Source organism: Toxotes jaculatrix, chromosome 10 (assembly GCF_017976425.1).
Source record: "Toxotes jaculatrix isolate fToxJac2 chromosome 10, fToxJac2.pri, whole genome shotgun sequence".
NCBI classification, from domain to species: Eukaryota; Metazoa; Chordata; class Actinopteri; family Toxotidae; genus Toxotes; species Toxotes jaculatrix.
In genome coordinates this window covers 17,094,244-17,110,914 of record NC_054403.1, presented here as the reverse complement: position 1 = coordinate 17,110,914, position 16,671 = coordinate 17,094,244, and the positions used below count along the sequence as shown (strand labels likewise).

The window sequence follows — 16,671 nt, the reverse complement described above, 5'->3', positions numbered from 1 at the left end:
GATGTTCTATTTTTTTTTTTCTTACCGCCAACAAATCCCAAATCAGTGGATTGATCCTACAAGTACTGTCTGTGTATCCACAGCCTGATATGTGTCAACTGATCACCACCCAGTCTATCTGGAGGCTGCCAGACAGACCGAGGAAACCCAAACATGTAGTGGGAAAAACCTAGCTGATGCCCCCTTTCAGCAAGGTCTTCAACTCTAACTTCCTGCAAGACTATGGGATGCTGGGGCCAGTATTACGAGCCAGTCCTTATATAACCAGAGTGAGAATTTGTATCCTCTGTCAGGGTTATCCCTTGTCACCCATCCGCTTTCTGATTGTCATGGACAGAATCTCAAGGTGCAGGAGGAGAATGTCCACTTTGGGGACCTCAGAATCACCTCTCTGCTTTTTACAGATTATGTGGTCAGTTGAGGTGGTTTGGGCACCTGATCCGGATGCCTCCTGGGCACCTTCCATTGGAGGTTTGGAGGGCACAGCCAACTCCTGGACAGGACAGACCCAGAATACCCTGGAGAGACTATATATCTCATCTGGCCTTCAAATGCCTCAGGGTCCCCCAGGATGAGCTGGGAAACAATGCTGTGAAGAGGGACGTCTGGACTATCTTGCTTAACCTGCTGCCTCCACAACCTGACTCCAGGGGAAAATGGATGGATGTTTTATTTTGAACCACAGTAAATATGATTTTTGTTCATACCTCTGATACTTTTTCCAGTGATGGCACAAAATAAACATCACACACGATGGCCAGCGCATGAAACATGTAGATAGCCTGCGAAACACAGGAGACACTTAATCATCTAAGTGCGTCTGTCATTGAGCTCTAGTACAACAAAATATAGCATCTTTCATTTTCTAATTCTGGTTTTCCTGCCAGCAGAGCAGATACTCACACAGAGAACATGAAGGAGTACCGCTCCCTGTCTCCTCTGCTCCAGAGTAAAGATATCTTCAGGGAATTCATTGACAGCTGGAGAAGAGACGGACAGAGGATAATGCAATGATAAATGAAAACAGGGAAGTTTAAATCATCTAAACGAGAGACAGCAGATGCTGAGCTACAGCTGAAACAATTAGCCCACTTACTGACACAGCACTGATTTGTGATCAATCGATCAAATATTTAACTCCTCACTCCTTACTTTTTCAAGCAAAACTATAAAGCTTGTCAGTTCAGTCAGAGACTCTCGTGTCAAGGACGTGACCATTGTACATCTCCATGAACATGATTGGATATTACTCATCACACATATTTACTGTGATCGACCCAGTCACTGTGAAGCATGAATGAAAAATCAAGCATGAATGAAAAAGCTGATGCCAGTCAGATAACACAACTGCCTGAACAAACACTTATACTTCATTTGCAGCTGTTTCTTTTTCCGTGTACTGGCTCTCTGTCACTTTTAGACTCGATTTTAACATAAAGCTGAAATTATGTCGATTAATCAATTAGTTGAGTGACAGAAAATTAATCAGCAACCTTTCTGATAATCAATGAATTGTTTGAAGTATTTTTAAAAATGTTTTAACCAAAATTTCACAGGCTTAAAAATGTAAATTTTACTTCCGTGATAGTAGATCGAATATGTTTGACCTTTGGATGGCTGGTTGAACAAAACAAGCTACAAGTCAGAAACTGTGACAGCCCTGTTTTATAGTTTTAAAGTATAAAGGCCCTTTGAGCTCTCTGAGGGGTCTCAGTTGAGGAACTTCTGGCTGTTTCTAGGTCAAGACTGAAAACTAAAGGTGACCTGTTGTTCCACCTGTTGTTTCTTCTTTTTTTTCGTACCAGTTTTACAGACTTATTCCTCTTTTATCTCCCTCTTTTAAGCACTGTGTAGCTTCTGTTTTGAAAAGTGCTAAAGTATGTATATAAAAGTTTACCTGCTTCAAACAAAACAAGCAATGTGATGATATCATGTTGTGTTTTAGTAAAGTCTGATTGGCATTTTTCTGTCAATTAATGCAGAAAAATAATAAACAGATCGTTATTTTCTGCTCTACCCTGGACCTTCATTCACTTGTGCATGCACATGCTGAATGCGTGTCAGGTTGTATCCCCTAGCAACAAGGGCTGAGACAACTTGAGGTTTAAGTGGTGCCACAGTCATATGACTGAGCCAGTTCAATTGCATTATAATTGAGTTTTTCGCCCATTTTCTTTGAAAGCGCTCCTCTTGTGACTTCACGCTATCCCTCAAGCCATCTCCTCTCAGGTAATTATGTTGACGTTCATTTCCTCTTCTTTTCAACAGCCAGCAATTCCTGTAAACTTAATCTTCAGAGCCATCTCGGCTGAGTTCAACAATGCTTCACATTCACTCTATTTCCAACTGTAACAGAGTGTTTTGCCAGACTGCACTGTCTTGAATATAAGCTCAGACAAATGCCCTAACTCACTGCGCCAAAAAAAACCAAACAAACAAAACTTTTATTATGAGGCAGTGCAAAACGATAATCTGGAAAGCTTCCTCCCAAGTGACTTTCCCCACAAGGTTTTCTGATTTAGCTGTGAGTCAGGGCTTATGAAAACTTCCACAGAAGATGAAGGTCACAAGCAGCAGAGTGAGACAAGAGTGACAACTGGATAAGATCCTGCACAGAGGTGACATTGTGTAGTTACAGGCTAACATGCATCACGTGTGGGGATGGAGACACAGATAAGGTGTGATATTATGAAAACCTGTCACATGATTTTGTTTGGACACCCTGATCAAACAGTATATTTTTTTAATCATCAACAGCAAGATGATGCTCTTGAAAATAGCAATATGGTAATTGGAAGAAAATCTGTCTGAGGACTTGTTTTTCCCTGAGGCAGTACGTTTTTTTCTGGCTCAATATATTCTCTGTAATTGGCTCCAAAATCTCTTCATCTCAGAATCAGACTTGATGCTTGATGCTGCCACCGTTTCTCTCTCAGTCTTTCAAACAGCCAAACAGATCCGAGCACACGCAGGCAATGAGAGAGCTGCTGATGAGAAGCTACTAATCAGCAGGTCATTACGACGGGGCAGGCACTTTGAACAGCTCCAGATGCACACAGCATCCAACCGCAAATTCAGCATTCAGTTTCCTAGCAACAGGGTCCCTCAAAGGCCTAACTGTGTTTAAACATGTGCAGTTTGAAGAAATGAAGGATGAGGTGGACTGGAGATGTAGATCGATGCACGGAGGAGACAGACTTGGATTAAACAAATTAATAGAGATGCACGCTCTCACACTGCCTCTGCACACACAACACGCATACACACACACACACACATTGGTGTTACTAAGATCATCACAATAACTGTATATTCATTACTGCATGAATATCCAAACCCAAACTTAAACCTAGGCCCTTTAATGGTTTAAAAAAAAAGGTCCTCAGTCCAACTCAAAACGCTTGGTCACTATATTTTTCTATTTTTGTGAGGATATGACAGAAGAAATTCTCTCTCCTCAGTCTCATGCACACATGTAAACACAAGTTAAAATGCATCTCACCAGATCTAGCAATACTGTCAGTCTGGTTATTGTCTTTTTGCTGGATGATCTCTCTCTTGGACATGTCATTATCCACAGTGGGTCCATGGGAGCCTAAAAAGAGGGATTTACATATAAATACACATACTAATTATAATATATGTTATTATTTTACTGTATATCAGTGTGTTTGTGAAATATTGTTAAGCATAACCGTTATCCAACTTTAAGGTATTGATTTTGTCTACTGTGCTGCTAAAATGCTCATTTGAGTTTGTAATTACCCTTTATTAAATGTATTATTACTTCAATCTAACATGTAAATAATTTTCATGGCTGTAAACAAAGAAGTAAGGGATGCATTTAACAGAATGGTGACAGGTTTATGCTTTTTCCCCCCCCAGAAGAAGCACCTGTAACATTATTTAAGCGAAAGATCGAGACGGCTGCAAGCAGACCGACTCCACAGACGCAGAACCGGGGGAGGAGACGCGTTTGCCTCGGTCTCCTCGGCGCCTTCATCCTGCCAGCCACCGCCGCCGCCGCTCGCCGGCTCTGCGCTCAGAACATGTCGCCACTGCCGCTCCTCCTCGCAGCGCCGGTCCGGTCTCCTGTTTACAGACTGGAACAAACCGGCCTGTTGCTCTCCGTTTCCTGATTTATTGTCTTTCAGCTGTTCTGGCTTTGGTCTCCATCCACGACACAGGAGGATGTTAAAAAGCCTCGGCCTGTCATCAGCATCTCAGCAGCCCGCACCGGTGGGTCAGTCAGTCAGTCAGCACCAACCAACGCTGCGTCCGCGTCCACAAGCTTCAGCTCCAGCTGATGTGTACGGAGAACGAATATTGACCTGCACCTACACAAACAAATACCCCCCGACTCGGACCGTCCTTACGTTCCCTCCTGTCCTAAATCTGATCCCCGCTTTATGATTTCTCCCCGTCTGGGAGGGAGGTGTTTTCCTGGAGCCACAGACTAGACCACCAGGGAGCGCCTTCAAGCTGGGTGGGGCGACTGGAGAGAGACTGGCAGCACAGGGAAATGTATCGACACACTTCAACTGATGCATGTAATTCAAAATGTGAAAAGTAATTAGCAACATTTCTAATTCTCTAATGAAAATCGGGGACTAACCTCCTTTCCTAAGCCTTTCATATAATTTGTCATTTCTCTGTCTGTACAGAATAAGTATTGCCAACCACTGTTTATTTGAAATAATTTAGAATTGATATTGATGTGGATTTTTCAGGCCAGGCTGTAGACCCAGTCAAGGGCCAGTTGAAGCTGGGTCCAGGTCTGGCTGAGTTCCCACACCTTAATCTTTTACTCTCTTAAGTTTTTTGTCTCCTTCAAAATTCTAAGTGTTAAAGTCTTCTTCAGAGAAAATGCACAGAGTCAATCAGATACAGGAGATCAGAGAGGCCGAGTCCAGAAAGCTTTATTCTACAAACACAGAGTCTATAAGCATGAGAAGCCCTGCAGGAACATCTGAAAAATCACCAAAAGGACATCATATTTTATACAAGGGGTCGTTCCCATCTCAAGGACACTTCTGGCTGTGACTTGGCATGTCTTTTTCTTATTCCCTTTGCTTGGTTGGTGCGTTTTTACTGGTGTCAAGATTTTCGTTGAATCTTTCTTTTCTGCAATTTAGCAAGCTTTATTTTTTATTGGTGTCTCTGCTTATCTCATGTGTACCATGACTGTCCACTTCAACCACACTTTGTTTTTAATGGAATCTGGGTTTCTTTTGACTGTTTAAAAAAAAAAACTTTTAAGGCTACCTTAACAGACTCTATCTATCATACATGTCTTTTTCAGGGTTATTGAAATTAGCAACAAGCAGAGTGGGAATGAGAGTGCAACATGAGAGCAACACATGCAGGGTAACACTTCAGGACAACAGCAGCTGCTAGATAAGCAACACTAGTGGAATGCTCATCACAGGAGCATACACAGTGTGCAGAGCAGGAGAGACTTACACATTTGTTGTATAGTGTGGCGCCCAAGACAGCCACAGGTGCAAGATAGGCTGTGCTCCAATGGAGATCAGTGTGGGAAACAGAGTAGAGGAGTGTGTGTGTGTGTGATAGAGTTAGGCCGGTGTTTGAGATGCAGAGTGCAAACAGAGAATAAGGTCTAGGATAAGCAGAACACAATTGGATTTGCACACACTGAAGAATATACAAACACACTGCACAAAATCTGACACTACAATATTTTAGTTAAATAATTGATAAATCAAACAAACAGTCACTGTGGTGCAGTTTTACGTCATTTAGCTGCGTCTGACAACTGTCTTGGGATGAACAAGATTTGCATTGCAAAGATATGACACATCACACAAAATGTCGTCCTAATGAAGCTTGATGTACAGCAATCAACATTTTTTTCACTGAAGATATGAGGTTTTAAAGTTTAAAGTGTTCCTAAGTTTGAGTTTTACTGATCTAAATCTCAGTATAAGAAAAACTACAAGGAAAATGATTCATTAGATTCACCATAGTAGGAAAAGCAAAGGTGTTACTAATGATATTAAGTGCAGTATTAACAATAACAAAGCTCTGAAACTAAGGCAGCTAAATGGAATCCTTTCAATTTTATTATTTACACTTGTGCTTTTCCCACTATGATAATAGTCATAGAAGGTGCATTGGATGTTTTGTGAATTTAAGGTAATGGATGTATTTGTTCTAGCTCTTTCATGTCATGTTTTTGTAAAAATGACAACATTTGTGATCAAACCATTTGGTCTTACTAATGTGCTGTGTAGACAACAAAGTCAGCTACAAAAAATGACACACAATCAGGCAGATGATTGGACTTAAGGTTATAAGAGGGAGTGTTAAGATCAGACAAGATCAAATAGGAGGCAAGGCACCATAGTGCACGCTGCAGTAGGGCTGCAACATCACACGTGCACCGGTCCACAGGGTGTTGATGGAAAACAAATCACAGTTTCCTACACTGCTTCCTGAAGCCACAAAGGCCAGAACAACGAGGAAGAAGATGCACATCGTAAATAGTCCTGCTCTCTGGATGGCTGTCTCCAAGACACCTGCGCACCTTAGACATGACAAAGAAGACAGAGCGACGATAATGAGTGAAGAAAGAAGAGGAAAAAAAGAGTGTAAATATTAGACAGAACTACAGGAATTTCCAGAATACAAAAATGTTCCTGCATATTTCTACCTTTCATTCATCATATGCCAAAGTCTGTCAGAGCTGCTTTATTATATTAACCCCAAGTACCTTTTGGTCTGAAGGTCAACTGTTAGACTTTGAGGTTCCAGGATCTCCTCAGCCTCAGGTTCCTCCTGCAGAAACAACACCAGACATCACCAGTCTACTGCATTTCTACATGTACAGTGACAAAGCTGCATTCTGAAACTGGGCTTTCCAGCAGCATCCTCTGGTGATCACTTGTGAAACTACCAAAAAATCTTAGTACAAGTTGCTAATTATCTTAGTTCCACATTTTGTAGTGGTCAAGAGTCTAAACACAGGAATCAGAGAGAGGATTTATACATGTCCTAGATGTTTGGAGTCTGATGTGCTGGTTTTCATTTCATCTGAAGAGGCCAGCAGCTTCATTTCATCTGCAAAGGACAGCGGGGGACTGAGTGATCCTTCCTTTTCTTCCATCAGGTCATTAAAAGCAGAACTGGCGACCAACAGCAGAGACACAATCCAGTGTGAGTGCACACAGATGGTGCAGCGTACATCATGATATTCATTTAAAGCAAGTGGATTTTGTGTGTCAGGGTTACAGTGAGGCCTCATCGTGTCTGTCCTCCAGCTGCATCCTCAGCTCCTGATTTGTCAGCCTGAGATCCTGGAGCAAAGAAAAGAAAACATCAGGCAGAAGTCAACAGACAGTGCTGGAGATTTACTCCTGCACTGCATTTTTTAGCTGCTTGTTGCTGTTTGTTTAGAGACGTGTAGTGAAATGTGTGTCATGTTTCAAACTGCAGCCTGCATGATGTAAATTTGGTGAAAGATCTGTCATTTGTCAACACTGTCACAACCACGCTTCAGTTTGTTCCATAATGCATTTCTGTTCTTTTACTGATGTGATGAGCAAATTAACTGTCAGATTCATTTCTTAAGTGATTCACAGGATAAGCATAGATTTGAATGGCCTGTACAAATTTCATACAACAGGGTGACTTGAATGAAGTAAGAGAACAGCAGTGAATAAGAACATCTTTACCTTAATGATGACGGAACACTCTTCTACTGTTCCCTCCAAGTGCTTTATCTCCAGGTTTTTCTATCACACACATAGACAAACACATTTAAAACATTTAAAAATATGATTTTCAAATAATAATAGAAAAAAAATCACGTTGAACACCAAAGATCTGGCTTTTTAGTCAGCCACTGCCTAGTACTGATGTCTCTCTTCCTACCTGCTGAACAACTTCATCCCTATGCTGCAGCCCTAACTGAGCCTCCTCCATTACAAACTAAAGAAACACACGACATAACAAATACGGAGCTGGTTGACGATGTAAAATGACAAATGATGAAACACCTCCAGGCTGAATCCTTGGTGTTACCTCGAGGGTTTGAAGCGCAACCTTTAACTTGCTCAAGCTGATCTTGTCCCGCTCTCTCGCTTGCTGGAGGTTGTTGAGCTGAAAAGAGTTTAAATTTGCAGGATGTCAAATTTTTGTACCACCGTACATAATGTATGATGACAGATTATAGTAGTTATGTGAAAAGTACCAGACATCATACCTCTGCTGTGAGTTTCTTATTTTGTTCCTTCACCATGGTGCATTCCTCCTCCTGCACAAAAAGACAACAGCATGAAGAGTCGCCTGGAGAAATGTAAAATGACAGCTATCAGTCTAATTGACAGGCTGAAGTTTACTGTTTGTCTACGGCCTGTATACATCCTCCTGCAACCAAGATTAGACTACTACAAAGACTCAATTTACCACTAGGTAAAACAAGGTAAATTCAGGAAGGAAAGGATGAGAATATGGTGCTTTCTGAAAAGTTACTAGAAGCTCTAAGTGCAAATTTGAAAGCGAAGAGTTAAGAGCTGTGCCTGTGAAGCAACAATTAACTACTGGGAACAGAGCTGAGATATCTGGCAATATAATGTAAGACAAAATGTCATCAAGGATTTTGCTTTGGTTGATGGCAGGATTTAGTTAAATTGTAAATTCTGTGGTAAATTAGTTTAAGTGATTTAATTTTTTGAACGTAACTGTTAATTTCACATCATATCCACATTATTTTTCAATTTTTCAAAAAGTCTAAATATCTTTTTGAAAGCATCAGTTATACGTTGTAGTACAGTAATAATTCTGGCTCCCCACCAATTTCTGAATCTTTTTTTCGCTGCTTCTCTTTACATCGAGGTCGTCGGTTAAGAGGGACCCGCAAGGCTCGGCTTCAACCTGCTGTGATTCACTGATGATCTTCTCCAGGCTGAAGGCACACACACAAGCTCCTGACAGTTTATCCACCAAAGTGTTACAACACTGCTACAAAAGCTCCAAGTAAATAAAGAAAACAGTCCTGACATGTGAAAAAAACTTTGAATGGTAAAGACAAAACAGGAACAATTATGCAGTTACAATTAGGTAAAGACAAAAACCTCTACAGCCAATAATAGAGTGGTACTGCTGAAGACTGCAGGGCCAAAGCATACATGTAGATCACCAAGTGTCAATGGAAGGTACAGATACATAACATCATAGTCATAGGAGATGTCTTTTAAAAACAGAGCTCAGACGACCTAAAATGGAGCTTTGTGGTAGTCCACATGGGATGAGTACAGTGGAAAACGAAAAGTTCTAACAAAGTTCTGTCATGAAGGTTGTTGACCTGAATGCCAATAAACATGCATAAGAAAAAAACAGAGCCTGACTGTGTTGAAGGTATCAGGAAGATCACATTGAATTACAGATGATCAGTCAGAAGGAACAGGGAGTGTGACTAGTTACGCTTTCACTTGTTTTCTGAGGGCGGCATTCTCTGAGCGCAGCACTGCCATATCGTCATCTGCAACATCCAGCCAGTGCCTCATCTCAGTGTTCAGGTCCCTCAGCTGGCTCTGACTGTACTCCAGCTCAGCTATTTTCTCAAGCATCTCCTTCAGTGTCCTACACACACACACACACACACACACACACACACACACACACACACACACACACACGAAACAAAGCCTTATATTTAGCTACAAAGTAACTCAAACAGTTTTTGTGTATTGGTTTGTACAGTGAACATCACTCACATGCTTTCCTCTGTGAGATCCATCCAGCTGGTTTACTCCTCCCTCCTCCTGCTTGTGATCAGCACGTGACCAACCAAAATTCCCATTAGGAGTCACACAGCTTTTAGGACATATTCTCAATTTCTTTCCTAACCTTAATCTATTAATAAAAAAATTAACCATTATTTCTGTCATCTATTGAATAGTGTTGATGGTGTGAATCTCTTAACATAAAACAGAAATACCTGCAGTGAGGTGTGTAAAAGTATTTTAGCCACTTTTGTCTAATCTTTCAAGGCTGATTTTTCCTTACATTTCAAAAGAATGCAAGGTTTTTGCAGAGTTGACTAAGTCAAACCTAAGACTTTTTATTATTACATAAAATACAGCCTACTACCTGTTTCACGCTCATAACAGCCAAAGTATGAACGATATCTGTATTTAAAAATAGCTAACCTTAAATTGTATGCCTTTTTCCAGTTGCTAACGTTAACTATGTTAGCTAACGTCCTCTAAGTTTGCTAGCTAGGTTACAGCCAGTTTTCTTTATTTTTTTCCTTCAGATGAGCTCACATCTTACACATTTTAAATGAGTTGGCGAAAATAAAAGTCGTTTTATTTCAAGACCTGCTGACAGACACCACTCATTCATGTTTTCCCGTGACTCAGCTAAATGCTAACGTTACCATTAACAGCTAACGTTTTTCAGTTAGCTAACTTTACACAGACCAAACCTTCGATAAATTCATTTCCATACTGGTGAAACCGCCCTGTTAGGTAGCACTGCACTAATACTTTATATTCATATATCCTCTTTAAAAACAGACAACAAATTGCCTTACCAGCAAGCAAGTCCAAACTAATATGGTAATAACAGCTAAACTGTAGGTCTAGCTGCCATCCCAAACACAGGTTACTATGCACCTGGCAGTTACAGCTGTGGTTTAGAAATTAACAGTTGCACAGTGATGTAAGACATGGAGCAAAATAAGTACAAAATGTCCCTGCTCACATTTTCATGTTTCGGGATCATGGAGATGGGTCTACAAATTGTTTTTGGATGTATTGGTTATGGTCAGATTTCTAACATTTTAACAGCTGGTTTGAGAAAATCCTACATTAGAATACATTTTTACTGTTAGATTTGACTGATTTTTCATTCAAGCATGCACTGCAGAAAACAAATTTCCATCACAAATTTAATCACTACAACACATCTTACACCACATCAATTTCCAGAGTACAAAATAACGCAATAACACAAATAATACAACTAAACATTTTCTCAATATTGACTAACGTCCTTTGACACCATTGATTTAATCACCTTAAAATGGCAAAACATCAAATGGTGCGACCCATTTGAAATAGCACTAAAAAACAGAGATTAAGCAGACATATATATTTAGCAAAACAACTAAGAATACTGACAAAGAATATTTTTGGTTGTAAGGTAAATTTAGTGTAGGACAAGTAAGAGCACCTGTCAAAACAAAGGCTTGCGATTTTTCCATTTCATTTTAAGGCCAGTATAATAAAGTCACATAAAGAAAAGGTGCAAAAGAGGGGTGGATAGTGGGGCTGGGGGGGTGTTTTAATTAGGCAATGTATGTTAAATTGGCATGAAGTGCTGTAAAATGTGTCTCCAATCCATACTACTTACTGAATCAAGGCAGGTTTTGAGTTTGTGGTGTGTTCAAACCAGAGATGTAACAAAATAAACTACGTTCAGATCAGGTGAAACAGCTCCAGGAACACATCAGAAAATAAAAAAAAGTCTATAAAATTTTTGAAAAAACATGTTGCTTTGTCTTCGTTAAGTTTAAATGCCAGTGGCTTTCTGAAGTCACAGTCTGACCGATGACTGACAGCGCAAGTGTTTGTATCATCGGTAAAGTATGTTGATATCTTGGATGACGACTGCAAAAACAATTAGGACATAGTAGGAAACTGGGACAGAACAGTCATTTGAGTCAGTGTATGTCATGTTGTTACACTGTAGGTTTGGTTTGTTGTTGTCCCTGATTCACTGAAACATGAACAATGTGATGTGAAACATGGAGAAAGACTGTTGTGATGTTCGTAGGTAGATTTTAAATACTGCATTCACTAAATGACTTTACGTTAGTCTGTAAACTGCAATGCTAGGTTTCACACCATGTACAATTTCTGCTGATTGTTTTCTTACACATATGTTGTCCTCTATATGTTGAGACATCATTGTAAACCCCCCGTCATTGCCCTCATTGTCAAAATGTGGTGCAATTATATCCAGCAAGAAGTTCAGTGTAATAAGCTCAGTTCAGGAGTGGAGAGCACACGCACATTGTGATCATAGTAGCTAATGTATGACAGCTGACAACAGGCTAATGGTGGTGTATTTTGTAATCCTATGGTCTATTCAGGAACAGTGCATGCCAAATTTGCTCAACCTTCAGATTTTGGCAACTTAACCGTGTGAGAAAAGTGCAATTAAGAAGTAATTTATTCCAGGAGGACGACTACCCAAGAGCTGGTAACTGCAAGTGCCTGTGTGATGTGGATTTAAAACTGTAAATTTTTCAGAATCAATAAAATACATTCTTGTTTCAGTGTTGTTTACATACATTTTCAGTGCTTGGTATTCCAAAGGAACACTGCTAACTTCTGTGTTAATATTCTGAAGCCAGCCTCAATGAGTGTACAGATCACCTTTAGGTCAAGGTCAGTCTACCTTCCACAGTTTCTACCCATAATTTCTTTGTCTCAGCATAGGAAAAGGAGACTGAGAAGACACTGGTAGACAGTTATACCCAGTAACATCTTTAACAACCACACACTATGCTAGCATCTCCCCATCCCAAGCTACTTTAACTGAGGTGATCTTCCCTGCTGCTGCTCCCCAATAACATTAACCATCACCACTAGAGTAAAGACACATAGCCTGTTAATGTTCAGACTTTTTAGTCATTACTGAGTGGGTTCCAATGATCCTGTGACCTGGAAGTTTATCCCATCTCCAGGAAGAGGAGATGGGATGAGCGGGCAGAGCCAGCAAAGGTACCAGCGAAGGCCCAGGGTGTGACGCAAGTTGCCCAGGAGTCCCAGGCTGTAGGGTCGGCGGGATGAGTACCACTCCCTGGTGGTCTGTCCCCGAAACAGCAGGAAGAGATGGAAAAAGAAGAAGGCAGACACCAGAAGGAAGCCCACCACACATGTGTCAGCGATGAAGGCAAAGGCAAAGGCACGCGCTGAGACCTGGCCTAGAACACAGAGAGTGGGCATAGTCACTCAGTGAACATGCATTCAACTACTGATCCCCGTGGAACAGTGAGGATGATTAATGGGATGTTGTGACCCAAGCTTTGTCTCAAATGAGTTCAGTGAAGTAGGCAGTATGAAGCAAGGACATATTTGCTATTATATAGAATATTTGTGTATTTGATGGCATGTTTAAAATACATAGTTTCAGAACAACTGAAATTATTTATAATAAGTAATTCTTTGAGTTTAATCTAATTTTAATGTTAAAGATAGCCATGCCACTGCAATAAGATGATAACCACTTTTCTCCTAAAAAAAGGCGGTACCCCCCTGAATGTGTTATTTAATATCCTTCTGCTGCATTAGTCATAATTACACATCTCAAAGTGTAAATCGCAGATTGTCAACATCCTGAATAAACCAGCTGGTCGTCAATCAGAAACAGTCTGCCCCTCACACACTCAGATACAGGACGGAGAGCAGAGACGTTTCACAGTGGATGTCTGATAATAAGAGTAATATCAAACTAGAGCTGACAAATTAGACTAATTAATTAATTCATTGATCACCAGAAAATGAACTGGCAACTGTTTTTGATAATAGATTAATTGTATTAAAGCTACTCCTCCTACTCGTAGGGATTTACTGGTTTTCCCTATTTTATATGATTGAAAATAGAATATTTTGGGGTTTTGGACATTTGAAGATGTTGGAGATCAGCAGATTAATTGATAATAAAAGAATAATAATCGGTTGCAACCCGATATTAAATGCTACAAATGGGTTAAAAATAAAATAAATAAAATATTTTCCCAAAGATATATAATTCTTTTTTTCCCATAATATACCAATTTTCTTAGTATGAGCTCATCCGCCTTTGAAAGTACAGTGAATATAGATAAGTTTACAGATTATATTACACAATATTGCAGCTATAAGGGGTAGACACAGAATGGGACAACCACAATGTAAGACACCAGATCCTACCTGAAACAAGCATGATCCAGGGTATGAGCAGCAGCAGGACGCTGTGCACAGTGACCCCCTCCTTCAATATGACAATGAAGACCTCTGCGTTCATCAGCGTGGCGTACAGGAGCCCAGACCACATAAACAACAAGCAGCTCAGGAAGAAGCGGTAGTTACGGAAGCCCACACACTGGCCAAAAAAGACACAGTGGTGATCCCGCCGCAGCACACACACTTTGCAGTCATAGCAGTGGGAACAGCGAGGAGGAGTGTGTGTCTCGCATGTATAACAGTACCTGAGGGAAGAAAAAGAAATCTGAGACGCACATAAACAACATTTCACAACATTCATGATACCCAAATGAACACCAAAGTGTATAGACAGGGGATGGTCCACATACTTTTGGCCATATAATGCACTGTGTATGAACTACTGCTAAATTCTAATTGAAATCTTTTCATTTTCTTGTCTGTAACAATCCCCCATAGCTGCTCCTTCCTCACCTCCATCCTTGGCCCATGCCCTCTCCTCCCAGGAACACCCCCTTGATGCTGGGGCTGGTTTTGAGGAAGAGCAGGGCGTTCCAGCAGATGTTCCCCAACATGAAGTACTGGGCCAGCAGGTGGACCATCTTCCACCAGGCGGACCACTCCGTCTTCTTCTGGTCCGCCTCCAGCGGAGCCTCGACCAGAACCAGGTAGCTCACCTCCCCGGTGATGGAGAAGACCAGGAAAGTGTTGAGGGCCACGGGGAGGTGGTGACACAGTCTCTCGACCCTGCAAAACATTTTACTGGCAAAACTGGTCATGTTTCCTGCCCGCCCCCCTCTCCGTGATGTTTGAACCGCAGCTCGAAACGCGGTGTGCTCAGGGGGAAGGACTGATTTGACAGACACACCGTGAAATAACCGCTGGTTAGCTTAGTTAGCTAAATGTTCCGTTAGCTTTCTGACCGCGGTTAAATCAAACGCATGATATTAACAATACCTAGAACCTCTTCTGGTGTAAAGTAAGAGTCGAAATCAAACGACGTTACTCTGTAAAAACCCTCTCTTTTCCACAAGCTCGTCCAATGGACTGAATCAAGCTGCTGCTAGCAAGTGTTACATAAAAATACATCCGTAATGCTACAGGACACCGTGGTTCCGCTGGAAACATTCCATTGATCTCGTGTCTCCTCTCAAAACAAAGATCAAAACAGAACACGAAGAGTGGTGGAAAATAACACACTACATTTTCTCAAGTACTATACTTAAGTACAATTTTTAGATACTTGTACTTTACTTGAGTATTTCCATTATCTGCCATTTTATACTTATAATCCTCTACATTTATTTGACACATTTAGTACTTAAATTACATACAAAATATATGAAGAGTTTCACAAATATGATGCCTTGTTATAGATGAAACTGGCCAACAGTATATACAAGTGGAGATGAAATCATTAATTTATTAATTGATTAGTAAGTTGACAGAAAAATAATCTATAAATACTTTGATAAGACTTAATGGTTTCAGTCTCTCAAATTTGACAATGCTGCTGCTTGATAAAAATTCGAATTTATTTTTTAATATTGTTTGGAAAATTGGATAGGGTTAGTTTATGTCAGGGTTAGGTCAGCTTGGTGCACCAACAAGGCCCTCACCACTGTGTACCACCCCAGCCACAGCCTCTTCACCTCCTTACAATCCAGCCAGAGGTACTTAAATATCAAGACCTCCTCTGGCAGGCCATACAAAAGCTTCTTCCCTCAAGCTGTGAGAATACGCAACAACTTGAGGGACAAATAGTCCACCAGAAACTATATTTTGTTTACACATAACAATAAAAGCTTGAGCCATGGTTGGACAAAACAAGCATCATAAAGTTGTCTCTTTGGGCTGTGTTTTTGTGATGGACATTTCTCAAGAGTCCCTGAATTTTTATAAACTAAACAATCAACAGTTGATTAATCAAGAAACGGTCAAGAAATTAATCAATAATTATAATAACTATCAGCTGCAGACCTATATGAAATAGTTCAAATTAGTTCCAGTTCAGGGAGCTACAACAGTAAAATGCTGCTTATGCATCTGGAATAATAATCTAATTGTATATGATAGTACATGTCACAGAGGATAGGATATTTTTCTGATTATAGTACATTCTCTTACCTAAGCAACCTTTTGTATGCAGTTCTTTTAATTGTTAACTACTATTTAACCCCATTACTGTGCCCATATGTAGATTGGCAGCATGTCTCTGGTCCCTCCCCCCCACCTCAAAAGCAAAGACCTTAATCCCTGATAATCTCTGCATCTACTGAAAGCCTGCAGTCATGGCTGCACCGAAGGAGAATTTACTGTCTCTTGGACATCTGAGCGGCACTGAAAGAAACACTTTCACAAAACAAAGAGAGCACAATCTAAAAAAGAGGTAAGATTCTTGGATGCTGCCATGGAGTCAGGGAGTGGTAATCACGTTTGACTTTTTTTTCCTTCAACATGCCTTCAGCAAACACAATAACTATAATTCCTGATAAAAATGGCCACAATACAGTTAGATTTCTGCAGAAGTTTGTTCCGTGTGGTACTCTAGGGAGCTTGGTCTTGGCCTTGGTAAAGTTAATTGGATTTTTATATGGAAACTGGTAAGTTTAGTACAGTAAACTGTGTGGGTTAATACAATGCTCTGTCATGATGCAATGTCTCTGTTTCTCACACAGGCCAATGCTATGGCAAACTGACTTTTCAACTCTTC

At 40.5% G+C, this 16,671-nt stretch overlaps 3 protein-coding genes across 3 annotated transcripts in view; all 3 read right to left on the bottom strand.

The window, feature by feature from the left end:
- Window positions 1-4,092, bottom strand: part of slc24a6a (solute carrier family 24 member 6a) — a 42,421-nt gene extending 38,329 nt beyond the window's left edge. Inside the window, exons 1-4 of the mRNA XM_041048080.1 lie at window positions 3,895-4,092; window positions 3,503-3,595; window positions 904-980; window positions 708-782 (exon numbers count right to left, since the gene is read on the bottom strand). Of these exons, the coding sequence (XP_040904014.1) occupies window positions 708-782; window positions 904-980; window positions 3,503-3,595; window positions 3,895-4,003 (354 nt within the window). The 5' untranslated portion in view covers window positions 4,004-4,092. The remainder of the gene's footprint in view (window positions 1-707; window positions 783-903; window positions 981-3,502; window positions 3,596-3,894) is intronic.
- Window positions 4,093-6,342: 2,250 nt separating this feature from the next.
- LOC121188122 lies at window positions 6,343-9,307 on the bottom strand. The gene is made up of 8 exons (XM_041047695.1): window positions 8,815-9,307; window positions 8,225-8,275; window positions 8,044-8,121; window positions 7,695-7,754; window positions 7,252-7,316; window positions 7,010-7,145; window positions 6,734-6,798; window positions 6,343-6,547 (listed from the first exon to the last, which is right to left on the bottom strand). Exons 2-8 carry the CDS (start codon window positions 8,258-8,260, stop codon window positions 6,343-6,345), a joined length of 645 nt encoding a protein of 214 aa, XP_040903629.1. The 5' UTR covers window positions 8,261-8,275; window positions 8,815-9,307.
- Window positions 9,308-10,907: 1,600 nt separating this feature from the next.
- Window positions 10,908-15,024, bottom strand: zdhhc24 (zinc finger DHHC-type containing 24). The gene is made up of 3 exons (XM_041047460.1): window positions 14,433-15,024; window positions 13,947-14,224; window positions 10,908-12,958 (listed from the first exon to the last, which is right to left on the bottom strand). The coding sequence occupies exons 1-3, from the start codon at window positions 14,735-14,737 to the stop codon at window positions 12,666-12,668; spliced, it is 876 nt and encodes a 291-aa protein (XP_040903394.1). The 5' UTR covers window positions 14,738-15,024; the 3' UTR covers window positions 10,908-12,665.
- Window positions 15,025-16,671: the final 1,647 nt, after the last annotated feature.

Excerpts from the sequence above, each read along its gene's own strand:
- zdhhc24 (XM_041047460.1), bottom strand. The coding sequence starts at position 14,737 with ATGACCAGTTTTGCCAGTAAAATGTTTTGCAGGGTCGAGAGACTGTGT. Across the intron at positions 14,225-14,432 it reads GGCATGGGCCAAGGATGGAG|GTACTGTTATACATGCGAGA; the intron begins GTGAGGAAGGAG and ends TTCTTCCCTCAG. Across the intron at positions 12,959-13,946 it reads CTGGATCATGCTTGTTTCAG|GCCAGGTCTCAGCGCGTGCC; the intron begins GTAGGATCTGGT and ends TCTGTGTTCTAG.
- LOC121188122 (XM_041047695.1), bottom strand. The coding sequence starts at position 8,260 with ATGGTGAAGGAACAAAATAAGAAACTCACAGCAGAG. Across the intron at positions 7,755-8,043 it reads TTGCGCTTCAAACCCTCGAG|AAAAACCTGGAGATAAAGCA; the intron begins GTAACACCAAGG and ends TGTGTGTGATAG. Across the intron at positions 6,799-7,009 it reads ACTCCAAACATCTAGGACAT|GAGGAACCTGAGGCTGAGGA; the intron begins GTATAAATCCTC and ends TTGTTTCTGCAG.